The 16,436-nt window shown below is 41.7% G+C and overlaps 1 protein-coding gene across 1 annotated transcript in view; it reads right to left on the reverse strand.

Annotated features, from left to right (window-relative positions):
- Window positions 1-16,436, reverse strand: part of SYNE2 (spectrin repeat containing nuclear envelope protein 2) — a 1,843,566-nt gene that overhangs the window by 1,770,889 nt on the left and 56,241 nt on the right. Inside the window, exon 2 of the mRNA XM_078660317.1 lies at window positions 5,552-5,671. Within this exon, the coding sequence (XP_078516443.1) occupies window positions 5,552-5,636 (85 nt within the window). The 5' untranslated portion in view covers window positions 5,637-5,671. The remainder of the gene's footprint in view (window positions 1-5,551; window positions 5,672-16,436) is intronic.

A 16,436-nucleotide genomic window follows, 5' to 3' on the forward strand; every position in this document is an offset into this window, starting at 1 on the left:
AGGAGCTGAGTCCCACGACTTTAGATATATCCTGACTGAAACTCTGATACGAAACTCTGGGCCTTCGACATCCTACTCGACGTAGAAGATGGAAGAATCTCCCTTGTGGTCAAGGAGTGACCACCCTGTGCAAGCAGGCACCATCAAGCGCTCAACGGTTTGCTTTGTCGTTGCTCCCGCCGGAGCTCGAAAACAGAGCCTGACAAGACCCAGACTTCCAGACATCCAACAGCCCGATCCACAGCCACAGCAAAGCTGAGACCCGTGGAGGCGACGAGAGACGTGGGACCGGCCATCTTGGAAAGCCAGCGAATTGCTTTCCGTGCAACTTCTGAGGCACCCTCGAAGTTGTGCATAGTGGATTGAGAAGCCCCAGCCCCGAGCACCAATGGCACCGAAGATCACCTCTCCACACTCACCGAGTGCTGCGTGGGGCCCTTTTGCGTTTTCCTGCTCGACGCGTCTGTCCGGTCACTTGCCCGTTGGCTTGTGGCCTCTGTGATGACGAAACCCAAAATCTAAACTGCTGGTCTGGTTGATCCAGACTGGCCCTTGCTTCCCTGCGAAGGAGAAGCCCCTCAGTCCTTGCTGGCCTGAGTAAGAAGCCATCTTTGATTCCTGCGTGGGTTGCATTTGCAAAGGCCTGTTGACTCCGAATCGATATCCGACACCGCCAACAGCGAGAGCCTTTGTGGAAAAGTCCGTATTTAGCTCCTGGTTGTCGTCGACACCTCCTGGTCCACGTGGCTGCAGAGACAAGCTTCACAACATCACCTGATTGCTTCCCGACATCGCCTGGTTCCTTCCTGGTTCCTTTCTGGTCACTGGCTAGTGACCCAGACTCTGTCCCCTCTGCTTTCAGGTACTCTTCATCCTTGAGCCACCCTTGGATCCAACCGGACTCTTCTCTCCTGGTCGCCTGCAGCATCTTTTCTCCATAGAACTCCACGACGAAACCCGACACACTTTGACACCTATGCACCCGCTTCCTGTGGGTGAGGTAACGCGAGTACTGCGGTGCTCCTGTAAAGAGTAACTCTCCTAGTGTCCTAGTTTCAAGTGGTTAGTTTCTAGTCCAGTCCGAAGACTCCTAAACCTTTAACTTTCTAACTTTACGCACCCAAGGACAGTGACAATTATCTGACAGATAGCCACATTTCAGCCAAGTTTACTCACAACATCACAATAGTTGCCATTATACCATAATTAGTTCAATGATATTTTAAATTGTATCACTGTTATGCCAGTGCCAACATTATGTCAGAAAGATACATTATTTTCCCAGAAATTAACCCCTTATATTGGGGTACCAGATACATTTGGTGTCCCCTAGCATGATGAACAGCTTCCAGGAAGAGTCAATGTCTTTCAAAAAGGAGCACAATGCCATAGACGCGTAAATGCAACATAAGTGTACATATACACACAGACATATTTAAACAAATAGACATAAATAAACGCACACACCACTCCCACCATCTAAAACAAAAATGGTCATTAACTGTCTCCACTCTCAAACCAGCCTTTTATAACCTGGGCTACAGGGTTGCTAAGGTATGGTTCACACACACTTCCACTGTGCCTTTGGCAGTTGAATACTCCGGCAACTTCAGTCTAGCTAATACTAGCACTTCTTTTGGGGTCCAGTTTTCCCACATTTTGTATGACTGATAGAATGAGGTTTGAAAAGAGACTCGTCTCCATGTGGTCTTGAGAAACAGAGAGGTGGCAGGTGGTCATGTTGCAGATATTGCAGGCTGTCTCCATATGCGTTTGTTTGTAAGCATGTCACCATATTGATTTGACTGAAGATTACCAAAAGGATTTGGAGATGTGTAGCCCTGCCTTCTTCATTATGGCTATGCCCTCTGAATTATGTAATGTGCTGAGCAGAACTTCAGAAAAGGACTTGCAAGGTAATAGCGAGCTACCAGTAGCCCCTGAGCTACCTGTTGGAGACCCCAGGTCTAGATTGTATAAAATGGAGCAAATCGCATACCTGCACTGGCCACGTAAGCTACAGGTAATTGGTAAAGGGACATAGGCCCACAGTTAACAGACTCAAAATTGAGTTACTGTTGTGTACAAACAAATGCTATATCACTTAAAGGTAGACAAAGTGAGCTGCACTACAGATTCTTGCTCAGAATATATTGTATACCTAAATACATATTGGACAGGAGATTACGATCAGATGCTCACTATATACGATGAAATGCTGGCACAATAGATTTTTTCGCCTAGAGTGGACAAGCCCTGTGTATTGTGGTACTATTTTTGTCGACCAATCTGAAATGGCGAAGATGAAAATAAAAACTAGCCCACTATTAGCTCTGCTAGGCTATGTTTTTGAAATACCTGAACAAATAAGGAAATACAAAGCAAGAGCAAAGCAAAAAGACAAGTTGAACTGTCCTGGGACAAAATCCCAACTCCGCACACCACACAGTGACACAAAGAACTTACCTATTGCAATGAACAGAGTTAAGTGTACGCTATGATACTACCACCAAGATCTAGGCCTAAAAGCATATGGAAACCACTCCACATGTTTTTAGAAAAAATAAGTGAGTTCCTTACTGAGAACAATGAGAGCTACTAGATATATGCAGCAACTAGTCATGATCAGATAAGGGATCTCTCTGCAGCCATGATAAGAATAATGAAAATATAGGGCACTGCTGAAAATTCTTGTGGTGCTGACAGAATTGTGGTATGATGGCACAAGTTGTGTAAAAATACCATACTGCAAATTGCATGTGGCATAATCTGAATAGCATGTAATCTTGAATGTAAATGAGGATATACACAATCTGTGACTGAAGAATTGTTATATAAATGGAAAATGTTAAATAAAGATAAAACAAATGAATAGATAGATGAGATGACGCTGACAGGTTCATTCATATATAGAAGACAAGCTGTTTCATGTGCTAAACCACTCCTTTGTAGTGGTGTACATTAAGCCTGGGCAGAGTTTTACTCCACGGAACTCTGCAAAGCTGCTTGCACTGATCTTTAGTGGCAGGAGTTTGTCCCGAGCTGTAAAATCAGCGAGAACAGCACTATGTGTCACGCCTGAGGGCGCTGCTACTTTCTGCCGCTCAGGTAGACATTCTTTTTGGGTGGCAGCTTCCTCAACGCGAATCGTAGATTTCTCAATGCGAGCGGTCGAGACCTGCCATGATGAGAAATCTCGCCAGGAGGAGGTCTAGCACGGCGCTTGCCAACTTACCGTTGGCAAGCCACTCGAGAAAAAAACTCTGCTCCGTGTCACTTCATGGAGTTTTTTGGAACTCTGAACGGAGCATGGAGTGAGTAAAACTCTGCAAACTCCACCGGTGGAGCGGAATTCTGCACCCACCCCTAACGTACATCTGCTGTAGATGTTACATTTTGTGCTAAAAGTACTCCTAAATAGGTGTAGATAGAGACACACTTATGATGCTCAAGCCTGTGGTGCCATTTAAAGCAAAGCCTCGTCTGTCTTTATGCAAGGATTACTACCTTGAATAACTTTTCAACATTGTTTCTTCAAGATCATAAAGAGGGCATCCAAGCAACACTGTATCACTTTTGGGGTACATGCCAGGAGCACTATATCATTTGTTTAAGTTAAAGTATGAAAAGCCCTCTTCATTAAGGTAAGAGAAAATCTTCTGACAGTCTACCAGATAAAATGAAAAAAGAATAAAAGGGCAAGTCTACCAGATAACATGAAAAAAGAAGAAATGGGCAAGAATGCAACATTTCTTCAATTCATCCAACAAAGAAATTTGAGATGAGAGGCCCACGTCAGCACCTACAATTCCCTACAACCTGCATGTTTAAGTAAGAGTGCTGAGTGGATCCATAAATTCCTTAACTTAAAATAATTGCTTAATCCATTTTGTTGACTGCACTAGAATAATTCACAAATGTTACATTTAGCAACTTTAGTTATTCGTTTTAACATGCATTTATTCATTAACAAATTAACTGCCATCAAAGAATCCAAAGTGCCCTACTGTTTTTATGAAAGTCTGGCTACTCAACTGGAAGTATATTATTTTCTTTGATCCATGATGGAAGATTACCAAGAGGATACTTAGTTACATGGTTTCCAGTTGCATCTAACAGGGCTAGCCTGTGATATTTGGTTCATATCTGGAGCTCTTGTATGAGAGGGCAATAATATAGTTCATTTCATTGTATGTAGAATTGAAATGCAGATAGTAGAAGTAAAGATAGATGGTAGTTATTTGCTCCATAAACCTATGTTCTATTATCGCACTATTGTAAGGAACACAGTTGCTGTAATGTATTTATATTGCTCAATAAATAAATAAACAAATAAAGTTCAAGTTGATACGATTGATTGTGGAAAGGCTATCTTTGAAACATAAATTAGATTATGATGAATGAACCTGATTGAATTCTGTAACTTCAAGTTAGTTCCTCTATGTGGTATATCATTTAGAATCTCAGGGCTGTCGGCAGCCAGTACCTGGAGGTGGACACAACCCTGGTTAACAAGGGAACATTTTGGATGGAGCGGCGAACAAGGCTAACATTTGTTCTGTTACATTTTGGTACAGAGTGTGAGTAATGCTAGGTTAATGTAGTCATCATTTCATAACTGATAGCCAACCTAGCTGCCCAGTTAATTTTCTAACCTATCAATTAACACGTTTTTCAGGGATTCCTGTCTAGCTATTACACTAAGGTGTAGACATTGAAAACAGCATCAATAAACAATTTAACTTAGCTCCATTCTGTGGTAGGCTTGAATTTCCCTCATTAACATTGATGTGCTGGTATGGATAGACAAGTGGCATTGCAGTTTTGATGCTATATTGCTCTAGTTTCAGGTGACTGCTACAGAACAATGTGATTTCCTAGCAACTAAGTCAAAGGTGCTTGACTTTCGTGTGGAAGGTATGTGAGCTGTCCACATGTTAAACAGCAACTATTAATATTGATTCTATGCACAGTTTCATTCTAATGACTGCCATATTTCGCCAGGAAGGGAGGAGTTACTTTTCCCATTGGAATTACAAGAGCTGCTGAAATTTAGCGGACACACGGACAGTGACTACTAGTGTAGCTCTGAGAATAAATGGTAAATTACCAATAGAAGCATACCAAGAGTTACTGATTCCTAGTAAATCCTCATTCCTCAGGGTATCTTAAGGTCCCTATCTGTAATGCCTATTACCTCACCTTCCCACAACAACACCAGTGCTACAGGTACCTTGGGTATCCTTAACTCCAGGCGGCCGAGTTACAGGGCCCTAGAACAGGAAATTCCTGATGAGGTCCTCAATGGTTAAAGATGTTCTGACTTAACAGCATGAAAATACAATTACAAATCTCATCTGTTTAAAGATAAGTCTAACATTGTTTTTATTTCACTTCCGGTCACTTTTGGACTGTCTGTCTAAAATGTATGAAATACATAGTGATTTTTTTTGGCTTAAACTGAGATTGTGTGCTTGATCTTTTTCTGTTGGTTCTTTATAAAAAATAAAATACTGTACTTTTACTCTTCAGAATATGTAACACGCCATACCTTGTAGCATCAGGTGCAGGTCATCGATATATGTGCCTTGCTCCTCGTCATCTGCCGGAGGGGACGACGCCTTGTCGGAGGCCATCTTGAAGGCCCTGCCAACATCTATTGCTGCCGCAACTGTACAGTAAATAAAAGTTGAACATGAATTTCCCATGAGGCTTTTGCATTTTCTTCCAACTTGAACTAACATATTCATATATTTTGTTCCTCTTTATACTATTTACAACAAAATGGACACACCTTTATTTTTCTTTGCCTGAGGCTCTACACAATGTATATAAAGCCTTGCATTCATTCACAGTTATTATTAGAGGCGAAGTAGTTTTAGCAAAATCCTCTAACTGTATGCGCAAAACAATATACAAATCTTAGGTGAACTTGTAAGTCATGAGTGAATGCCTCTGGCAAGGAATAGTGAAATACTGTACAGTTTGCCCTTTACCTGCATGGTATTTAAATAATTTCTTGGATTGTCACATATAGTTTATTAATCCTTAAGGGATCACCAAAGTATGAAGTCTTCAAGAACTAGAAAGGTACCGGATAAGGAATATAAGCAAATCTTCATCCAATTCATAGTTAATCCTCTTTCTACCAAATGTTTCAAACTATTAGGCTCTGTAGGCTAAGTGCTTTCTCTGTCACTAAGTCTGCAATTTGCAAAATCTCAGGCTTTGTGATAGCAAAAAAAGCCCGCAATATACTTTAAAGGTACTTTAAGTTGAAAAGTCTATCTGCCTCCCAAAGTGCCTACTGGGACTATTTGAAATTGCAAAATGGACACACCTTTATTTTTCTTTGCCTGAGGCTCTACACAATGTATATAAAGCCTTGCATTCATTCACAGTTATTATTAGAGGTGAAGTAGTTTTAGCAAAATCCTCTAACTGTATGCGCAAAACAATATACAAATCTTAGGTGAACTTGTAAGTCATGAGTGAATGCCTCTGGCAAGGAATAGTGAAATACTGTACAGTTTGCCCTTTACCTGCATGGTATTTAAATAATTTCTTGGATTGTCACATATAGTTCATTAATCCTTAAGGGATCACCAAAGTATGAAGTCTTCAAGAACTAGAAAGGTACCGGATAAGGAATATAAACAAATCTTCATCCAATTCATAGTTAATCCTCTTTCTACCAAATGTTTCAAACTATTAGGCTCTGTGGGCTAAGTGCTTTCTCTGTCACTAAGTCTGCAATTTGCAAAATCTCAGGCTTTGTGATAGCAAAAAAAGCCCACAATATACTTTAAAGGTACTTTAAGTTGAAAAGTCTATCTGCCTCCCAAAGTGCCTACTGGGACTATTTGAAATTGCAAAAAAGGAGAGGGCCTGAAAGAGGATTCCCTTTCTCCTTGCAAGTTGCAGAGATATGGGGGAGAGGATGTGGAATTACGTCCAGAACTACAGACTTTAGAACTGGGTAACTGGGTTGAAGTCTCAGTGCTGGCTCAATGCCCTTTGATTTTGGGCAAATCCCTTAATATCCCTGTGCCAAAAAAATGAATCTGACTTTGTGTAATGTAACTGGTGCTTGTGTAAAGCGCTCCCATACCTTTGGGTCGAGTTTGTGCTATATAAGACTGCAAATAATAAATATGGTACAATTGTTAACACCTACCAAGGGGTCCAACCTAGCGTATAAATCACCAGTTGGGCAGAGCCATATCTCAAGCGCAACTTATTCTGATTTGCATCAACTGTGACTCTGTACCCAGTATTCCCTCGGTTTTACCGCACATGGATTCCTGCTGCTCCAAGCAGGAGAAACTTATTTGCAGAAACAAAGCATGAATCTGGAAATATCTGTGGAAATTGGTACAGTAAATCCAGGTCCCACGTGACATTTCTCAATCTGCCTGGGATACGTACAATATCATGGTGCGAGAAGAGTTACCAGCTCCCCTGCACCATGAAACTTGTAAATACCCTCACTGTACTGTACTTAATTTGAGCCAGTGGCTTCTGGGGTTTATCACCAGCACTATAATTGGCTTCTAGTGCTCTGCACCAGCACTTAATTGACAACACCACAATTATGACAGACTGCCACACGTTGGCGATGCTAATCTAATTTAGAAATGAGCAAAACAACAGTTGTTTATGAATACAATATACATAAAAAACAATACTAATACCTGCCTCCCCAGTCATTCCTTTAGCTGTGGGGACTTTGAATAATCTGAACTGTCACACTTGCAGGTGAGAAAGATGGTTAGTAGTTGTTTTGGTGCCCTCTGGCAGCGATGTTAGGGGGAATGGGTGGTGCAAGCTGTAGTTGCCTCCTGACCAGGGGCCTAGCACTTATATATATATATAAAAACAAATGTATGTCTGTCTGTCTGTCTGTTTGTCCTTTATGCATTACTACACCATTCATCCGATCGCCAGGAAACTTTGGGAAGTTGTTGAGTACACTCCCGTGAAGGTTTCTGGCATAACATTTTTTTAAATATCGGACCCCCAGGGCCCTCATAATCTTTTGAATACTGATGTACGCACCAGACGGAAAAACAACAAATCGTGTATCCACAAGCACTCGAATAAATAAATAGAATTAAACTAGAATTCATCCGATCACCAGGAAACTTTGGGGAGTTGTTGAGTACACTCCCACGAAGGTTTCTGGAATAAACATTTTTTAAATATCGGCCCCCCAGGGCCCTCATAATCTTTCGAATACTGATGTACGCACCAGACGGAAAAACCAAAAATTGTGTATCCACAAGCACTGGAATAAATAAATAGAATTAAAACGACACTTTGAAAGGTTTTCCATATTTAAATGAATAAGTTTCAATAAAAATGACACAATGTAAATTGAATGTTATCATAATGAGTTTCCTTGAATTTCCTTTCTTCAGAGATCGCAGCAACGCGCGACGGGTAAGCTATTTATTTTATAAAATAAGCACTGGCCTCACACTCTGAAGGGCTGAACAAGGGGACTCTGCCCTTCTCCAGTGTAAAGCCACATAGTTGGTGTATTCTGCCCCGTCTCTCTGTACAAACAGGAGTTTGCACAGAGTTAGGAGAGCTACAGCCCAACCAATGCCTAAGATGTATTTTCGGTTTTGATATTATCAGGCGTGTGTGTTGTCCTATCTACTCTCAGTCAAAACAACTCTATGACGAGCAGGATTTATTTATATAAGCAGCCAGCACTCATTGCATTCTTCATGAACTTGGGTCTTCGTCTATTTATAATTTTTGGATCGGCTCCAAACATAAGTTTTCGAAATAGAAGGGCTGGACTTGTTGCTTTTGAAACGGCCTCATTTACTCTGGCGCAGCTTTTATTCCCCGAGCAAAACGAAAACAGTTTTCACATAAATAAAACATGCGCCATTACTTTCGGCAACAAACGCTGCGTGACAACTCGGCCACGTGAATACAGGTGGGAACGTGTCAGGAGTGTATTCGGGACCGTGCAGAGAGAGAGGGTATTTGGGGTGGAGAAGGTACATTGAGGTTCAGCAGCCTACCAGCGCTATGAATGACATATTTTTGAAAACATGGAAATTGTAGGTATAGCCACGTGACGACCTTATTGTCTAGAAATCTTTTCCATTTTCACTCAAGTTCGCTGAACCCAAACACTAGTATATACAGCCTATTCCTGAAGGCGTTCTTGTAATCAGCATGAAATGCCCTGCAGCTTTAATTTGTAAAAAGATAAGTTCAGGGTCCCAAAGGTTTTTTTTTAGGACCCCACCTCTAGAGCTGTGAATGCATGGTTGATGAATACTAAGGCGGTTAGTCTTTATTCAACATCAAACTTATTTCTTTGTCTACCCTACACTCAGTGGCTTAGCTTCGGAGGGGGGGTTGTGTGTTGTACCCTCCCCCACACAAATGTATTTTCTGATAAATAGTTAGATACAGGTGCTTTCAGTCGGAGATGGTGAGATGTCTGTCAGATTTCACAAGGAAGTTTTACATACACACGGACACAAAAGCACACAGTCTCTTCCTTTCGGTTTTGAAAGTCCTCAAAAATGTTAGTTATTTTACAAAATATTGTGTTTTCTTTCTTGGTACTCCTACAAATCCGGAAACCTCTCCCTTTCAACTGCCCCTTAGGCCTGACTCAAGCCCCTTGCTTGTCATATAATGCATTTTACGATTATATGCCAGCCTGATTGTTGGAAAATCTGAAGCTCACACCCCCACCCACTCCATCCAGCGCAATCAGGCTTTAGAGCAGCCCACAGTACGGAGACTGCTCTAGTTGAAATATCCGAGGCTATTCGGGAATGTTTGGACGAAGGTGGCAGAGCGGCTCTGATTTTATTGGAACTCTCTGCCGCCTTCGATACGGTCCCACATTCCCTTCTGCTCACCAGACTAATGGCCATAGGTATTACAGGACCTGCACTGGTTTGGTTGACATCGTTTTTGGAAAATAGAACGCAACAAGTCTGGATGCCGCCCTTTGCTTCCTCCCCCAAGAAACTTACAACTGGCGTCCCTCAGGGATCCACCCTCAGCCCCCTGCTTTTTAACATTTACCTCACCCCTCTTATCTATCTTGCAGAACAGTTAGGAGCTAAAACTATGGCCTATGCCGACGACACCCAACTTCTGTTCACATGGCCAAAAAATAACTTGGATACGTCGGCAGCCCAATCCTGCCTATCATCTGTTTCTCGTTGGTTAGCCCTCGCCCAGCTAAAATGCAACGAAAGCAAATCAGAGATTCTGCTGTATGGTTCTTTCCCAGACAACTTTAGTGATCTTCTCTGGCCTGCCGATATGCCATGTCCTAAATCTATCGGCGGCCCTGCTAAAAATTTAGGAGTCTGGTTCAATAATGACCTGAAATTTGAGGATCATCTAAAAAAACTCACAGGGGTTTGCTTTTCTACACTTAAAACGCTACGTAGATTTTTTCCCCTCCTTCCGAGAGAGGCCACGGAGACTGTCATTCGCGCCCTTATATTATCTAGATTAGATTATGCGAATGGTCTTTTCTGTGGTTTACCAGCTTATTTTATACATCGCCTCCAGGTCCTTCAAAATGCCGCTGTGCGACTCCTGTTTCACTTACCCAAAAGCTCCAGTGTCCGCCTCTCTCTTCGTGCCCTCCACTGGCTCCCAGTCGCTCACAGGATTTTGTTTAAAATCCTTGTCATCTCTTACCGCGCTGTCCATCAAACTGGTCCAATCTATCTGAGAAAAAGATTTTCCCTTTATGTTCCTAACCGACCCTTAAGATCGGCTAATCTATGCCAAATGACGGTACCTAAATTTAAATACAGCAGACTTGGTGGCCAATCCATCTCAGTCAGAGCTGCGAGAGCTTGGAACACTCTTCCTCTCCACCTGAAAACAGCCCCAACTATCACTGTTTTTAAGAAAGGATTGAAGACCCACCTTTTCAACATCACTGTGTAGGGCTCTCTATGTTTTCTGGAATGTCTCTGCTCTGCCCTATCTCCCTTCCGCGCCAGGATACTATTTTCTTAGTAATTGAGCGCGTTATAAAAGCCTTTATAATAATTATAATAATAATCTTACTGATCAATCTACGCCCCTGCCTACACTACTGTTGCCCTGGAGAAAATCTGATAGTGGAAAAATGAGTTCCCGTCGACAAAAATGAGCATCAGTACCTCCCACCAGAAGCCACAAGAACAAATTAAGCACTGGCTTTGTCTCTGTCTTCCTACACCCCTCTCAACTTGACTCTTTCTTCTCTATAGCTTTTCCTTTAAATACTCGGGTTCTGGAACCGTATGGATCCCTTCGTTTGATAATAGGCCTTAATCAAACAGCATAAACATAATGCGAGTCATCCATTAGCCTGGAAATATCTCCAATTTGTTTTTAAGTTTGGGTATTTTGTCTTTGTTGATGTCAGGTCTGCAGTGCTAAACCGAGCCACATGTATCTTACTTAATCCAGCGCCGTAAACCAACCGCCAGTACTATTTGGATACGCCATGTGTTTTCATCGCTGTCACAGGTCTAGGTGTGACTGACTAGCTTTCAAGCCAGTTAGTCTATTACTCTCATATGCCAAACAGTGTTGAGTTGAAAGTGATTGAAAGAGGGTGAGTCTGAGCATTTACGTTTTCCCTTGAAACCACTCTTATAGGACGGCACCAGGCCCTCTTTTTTATTCTGAAGCTTTCTAATGGTTGTGCAATTGTCCAATGGGGACAATGCATCCGAGCAGGACTATTTTGGCTCTGGGGAAGTCTAATGAAAGAATCCATTCGGGTGAGCCACAATAATATCTGAGGTCAGTAAGACGCCTGCATTGGTTCCAGGAAGTGGTCAGAGATGTCTCACCAGCCGGAAGTGTCAGTAGTAGGCTTACTCTCTTTCTACCTGGTCCTCATATATAGACAGCTTTGATGATGGGATTGTCAGTAGGCCTAGGGCATGACACTGGGGGGACTAAATGTTATTCCCCTTCAATGGAATCCGTGCAACGCAGCATTTTCTTCTCTCAGGAAGAGGAGCATCACAATCCATGAAGGATACACCTTGAAAAAGTTTGGTTTATTTGGTGACAGAACAGCTGAGGAAATCCCCTTGTTCCTTGAACAAGGCAGTGAAGGTTAAGGTTAAGGTCAGACATTCAATCCAATCCAAGGATGGGCCTCAAGCACCTCTCACTATGCCACAACAGCAGTCATTTATGAGAACGCTATGCCCAATAGGCCTTTTGTGCACAGGAATGAGATACATGTACAGAATTATCAGGGGGAAATAGTGTGAGAAAGGGAAACAGGTAAAATCAATATAGTGGAATATTTGGCAAAATTCTTGGAGCTCACTTGACTCACCGAGCTGTTCAGAACAAAAGTCTGGTTGTCTCTCTCATGTGATGCTAGAAAGTAACAGGACATAGTGGGGTGTAATTGTTAGAGATGTGTGCTATTTAAGATGTTTGGAAAAATAAGTTGCCAATAACTGTTCTTCTCACAAACTCGCTTCTTCCAAATTTTCAAAATGAATGGCAGTTGAAATCAACACGAGGAATTCCACATTTTGGCACCAATGTGAAAGAAGAATATGGGGGGCAAAAGTCTGTGAATGGCTAGAAGGCAGCTCACAAAAATACGAGCAATCAGCATTCCCAAGACCATAACGTGATCATTCATCTTACGTCCTAGACTTTACCAAAGCATCATCTGACCAGTTGCAGACACATGTCCCCTACTTCTTCATTTGCCCTGATGAAAAAAGATGGTAGGCACACACCCTTTGAGCTCCATGTGTCAGATGTGGGCCCTTAATATGGAATGGGACTGAGGGAAGACTGTAAACTGGTTATCCACCTTATTTAGGGGTTGACTGCGCGGGTAGAACACTCCATTCCGTTCTCTGTTTGGAGTTGTGGAGCTGCTTGCTTACCCACGGTGGAGCCCCCACTGGCGCTGTCTGTGGTAACCCTTGACCTATTGTTTCGTCTGGCACATGACCACTGGGTCACAGTGACAGTCACCTTTCGTGCTGGAAACAGGCAAAGAAAATGCTAACTGGCCCCCCAGGAACAGTCAAAAGTGTCCTGTAAATTAGGCCATTTACTATTTCTTCAGAAAAACATAAACTCACACTTTGGGAGTTTGTTTTCTCAGAACAAAAATATTTGCTTGCCGGGTATTTAAATGTGCAATGAGGTCAGAAAACGTCTCTGGTGTGAAAGAAGCTGCAGTGGTTCCCTCCACAGTAGAGAAATATTCATCAGGCAGGTGAGGATCTCTAAAAAAAGATGGTTTACCCTCTAAAAATGCGGCAGAGGTCATGACCTCCACCATCCATGGAGGGATGCAGTCCACTGGGCGGGCCACCTACCAAGGCGTAAATAAGGCCATTAATCCTCTCCAAAAATATGTGTTAAATTGTTCAGACACATGTCCCACTCAGGAGTCTGTGCACCCATACAAACTATTTGTTTTTTCAGCAAATCTAAGCCTATGTATCAGTGCAAACCTCAAATCAATATCTCATTGCAACTAAAACATATAATGAAAAATCTGGATATATTTTCATTTTCTTAACAAATGTGCTCAATATTTTCATGCATTCTCAAATTCACGAATCAAAATCCCGGAATGCTAACCAAGGAAATGTTGTGCTAAACTTATTCAGTCCTGCCATACCAAATATATATGAATTTTTCTAGACTTTGTATTTTGCACACCCAATTATGTAATATAAGTGCAGAGCACTAAATTGTGGCAGAATCGCTATTTGAGGTACAATTGTTTAATTGATGATAAATATCAAATACAGGACAATATATAAAAACTATATGTTTTTTCATTCTGCACACCCTAGGGTATATAGTGGTTCAAGCCAGACCACAATTTCCCGAAGTGGCTAGCCTAGAGAGCGCACTGACCATGACATCTTTTTTTCCAAAGCAAGCCAGAACCTACCCCTGCTAAGTGCTGGCAGAGATCTGGGCTCTCATGGATCTCTTGAACATTGGGGTACCACACATACTTGGGTTTTTATTGGTTTGAGATGCCCAAAGGCGATACACTATGTGCGGTACAGTGCTTTCTTGAAATTTGGAAAGCAACTGAAAGTGAAATTAAAGATTAGGGTACTGTCTTTTGGTAGCCGGAGTCAAACCTAGACAGTATAGAAGCCTACCACAACCATATACTTAAAACATCCACACATCCTAAGGTTTCTATCTTTGGATGCCATTCCTCATTTGACCTCATTTGCTCTGATTGGCTGGCTAGACTCGAGGAACGCGCCAACCATAATATTGATCAGATTTTCAGCAATTTTTCTAAAACATTCCCTTCTGTCTTTCTCACACAGGAACGTAGTCATGTCACTGCTTAATCATCCAGATCTCCAACCAGTAGCTCGTGAGATACTGTAGCTCTCTAGCTACCTCTGAGTGGCTCACTTGTGTGCTGCCCGGCTTATTAAATTAGAAAGCCTTTGCTTGGATGAATTAGTATACATATAAAAAAATTAACTTATACATCACTAATAATATTAGTAACTCTCAATGCGTTTCATTGAACATAAGTTGCTCTCAGTACAGAAAAGGTTGGAGACCGCCTGGCTGAACAGTAGGATTAGGAAGCAAACAGCATGAAAAAGCCTGAAATACATCAACATTTTTGCTAACATACAGGGTAGGAGCAGCAAATACACCACATCATATAGAAGTGAGATAACAAACCAGGAGCAGAATATAAACTATATTCAAATGCAAGAAAAAAGACAGAAAAAGCAGGCAACCTAGAGTTATTCTTGCCCAAGTGGCTGCAGAGCTGTCCGTGGTCCTTGAGGGGATTAGTCTGGGAACCAAAAGCATCCCTGGAAAGCTTTATCATAAAAGCCTCATACTGTGTGGGGTGAGGTAATGTATTAAATGAGACTGACCAAAGCAAAAGAGGTTTGAGTGAGTTCTCCCCAAGAAAATTCAGAAAAATGGTAGAAAATGCCACACTTTTTCCATCAAACGCTTAGAGGAAAATATATGTTTGAGACAATGTGCCAAAATCAGGTGACTTATTACATAGGTCGAATTACTGTCTTGTTTAACAGTGTTAAAATGAAATGGTGCGGCAACAGTGCATAACTATGGTATAAAACAAAATTGTGAACATATAATAAATGATTAGCACCCGTAGCAGTACTTTAAGAGGCAACATTTTCAAGCAGCATGTCCCATCAACGTGCCCAGGATCACAGAAATTACTCATGGTAGGGAAGCCTAAATACAAACCCAATTTTGTTAGCTTGAGCTGCTAGTAAGATCTTACACCATACCACTAGTAATGAATAGCTGATGCCAATGCATAGCCCTAAATATTAAATGCTCCCTGATGACATTTAGGTTATGTGAAATAAAGCAATTTTATTCAGAGATGCTAGATTTCAATATTTTCGGAGGAAGTGCTTCTTTTTCATTCTTTGGTGTGGAGCCTTTTGGCTCCAGCTAATATTGCCTATCGGGCAAAGTGCCACCATGTGTCTCCTCTCTCTTTGATATTCTTTGCAAAATATTCTCTCAATTTGTATGTTGTAAAAGTAACTATTAATAGATTTAGGCATATATAATTCTGATGTGAATGCAGATTAACCATTTTATGGCTTGTGTTAGCCAAGTCTATTTGATTTTACAAATATATGCATCGAGATTTCAGCCAGCACTCTTCATCCATTTGTTTTTCTTGGTGTCATTTACATTTTTCGTCCACCTCCTCCGGCACATAGCATGGGACAATGGTCAGCCCACTTTAGCCATTGATTAGTTTCTCTGTGATTGATGGTGTTCTGCTAGTTCCCCAGGAGCATATTCACAAAAAAGTGGTTACCTTCAGTGGCAGGGACTATTATTGCAATGTGTGATTTTTGAGACCAAAAATACTTCTGCATTTGCTCAATTGTTTTAGGGTTGGGCCTGCGAGAGCATGCACTAGCGCATGCTTTTCACTTCCAAAACAGTATTGTATACAAAAAGGGCCTTGGAGCCCGCCCATTGCTTTCCATTTGCTGCCTTCATGTCACTCTTCTTCACAGCCTCCTTAATTGGCCAGTGCAGGGGAAACATAATTTCCGGTCATTTTTAGAGGAGCAGCAGGGACCAAGCACAGATTCATTACAGGTAATCAGTGTCCGTCAGCTGCTCTAGTCGTGATTGAGGTACTATGTCTTTCCACCTCCCAGCTGTTCCTTCCATATCACTTGCGCTATTTTTTATTGTTTAAAGAGGCCGCCAGCTGAACTTTTGTCTCCGCTATTACTGGGTGTGTGTGTGCGAGAGTCAGAACTTGCCTATGTGTTTTTATAGCTACAGTGATTTCTTTCCCCTAATAAACTATCAGTGGTTTAATCATTGGACTGCTAAACAGTGCTAACCAGTTTCTGAATAGTAGATAACATTTTGTG

This window comes from Lissotriton helveticus, chromosome 9 (assembly GCF_964261635.1).
Source record: "Lissotriton helveticus chromosome 9, aLisHel1.1, whole genome shotgun sequence".
Lineage (NCBI taxonomy): Eukaryota > Metazoa > Chordata > Amphibia > Caudata > Salamandridae > Lissotriton > Lissotriton helveticus.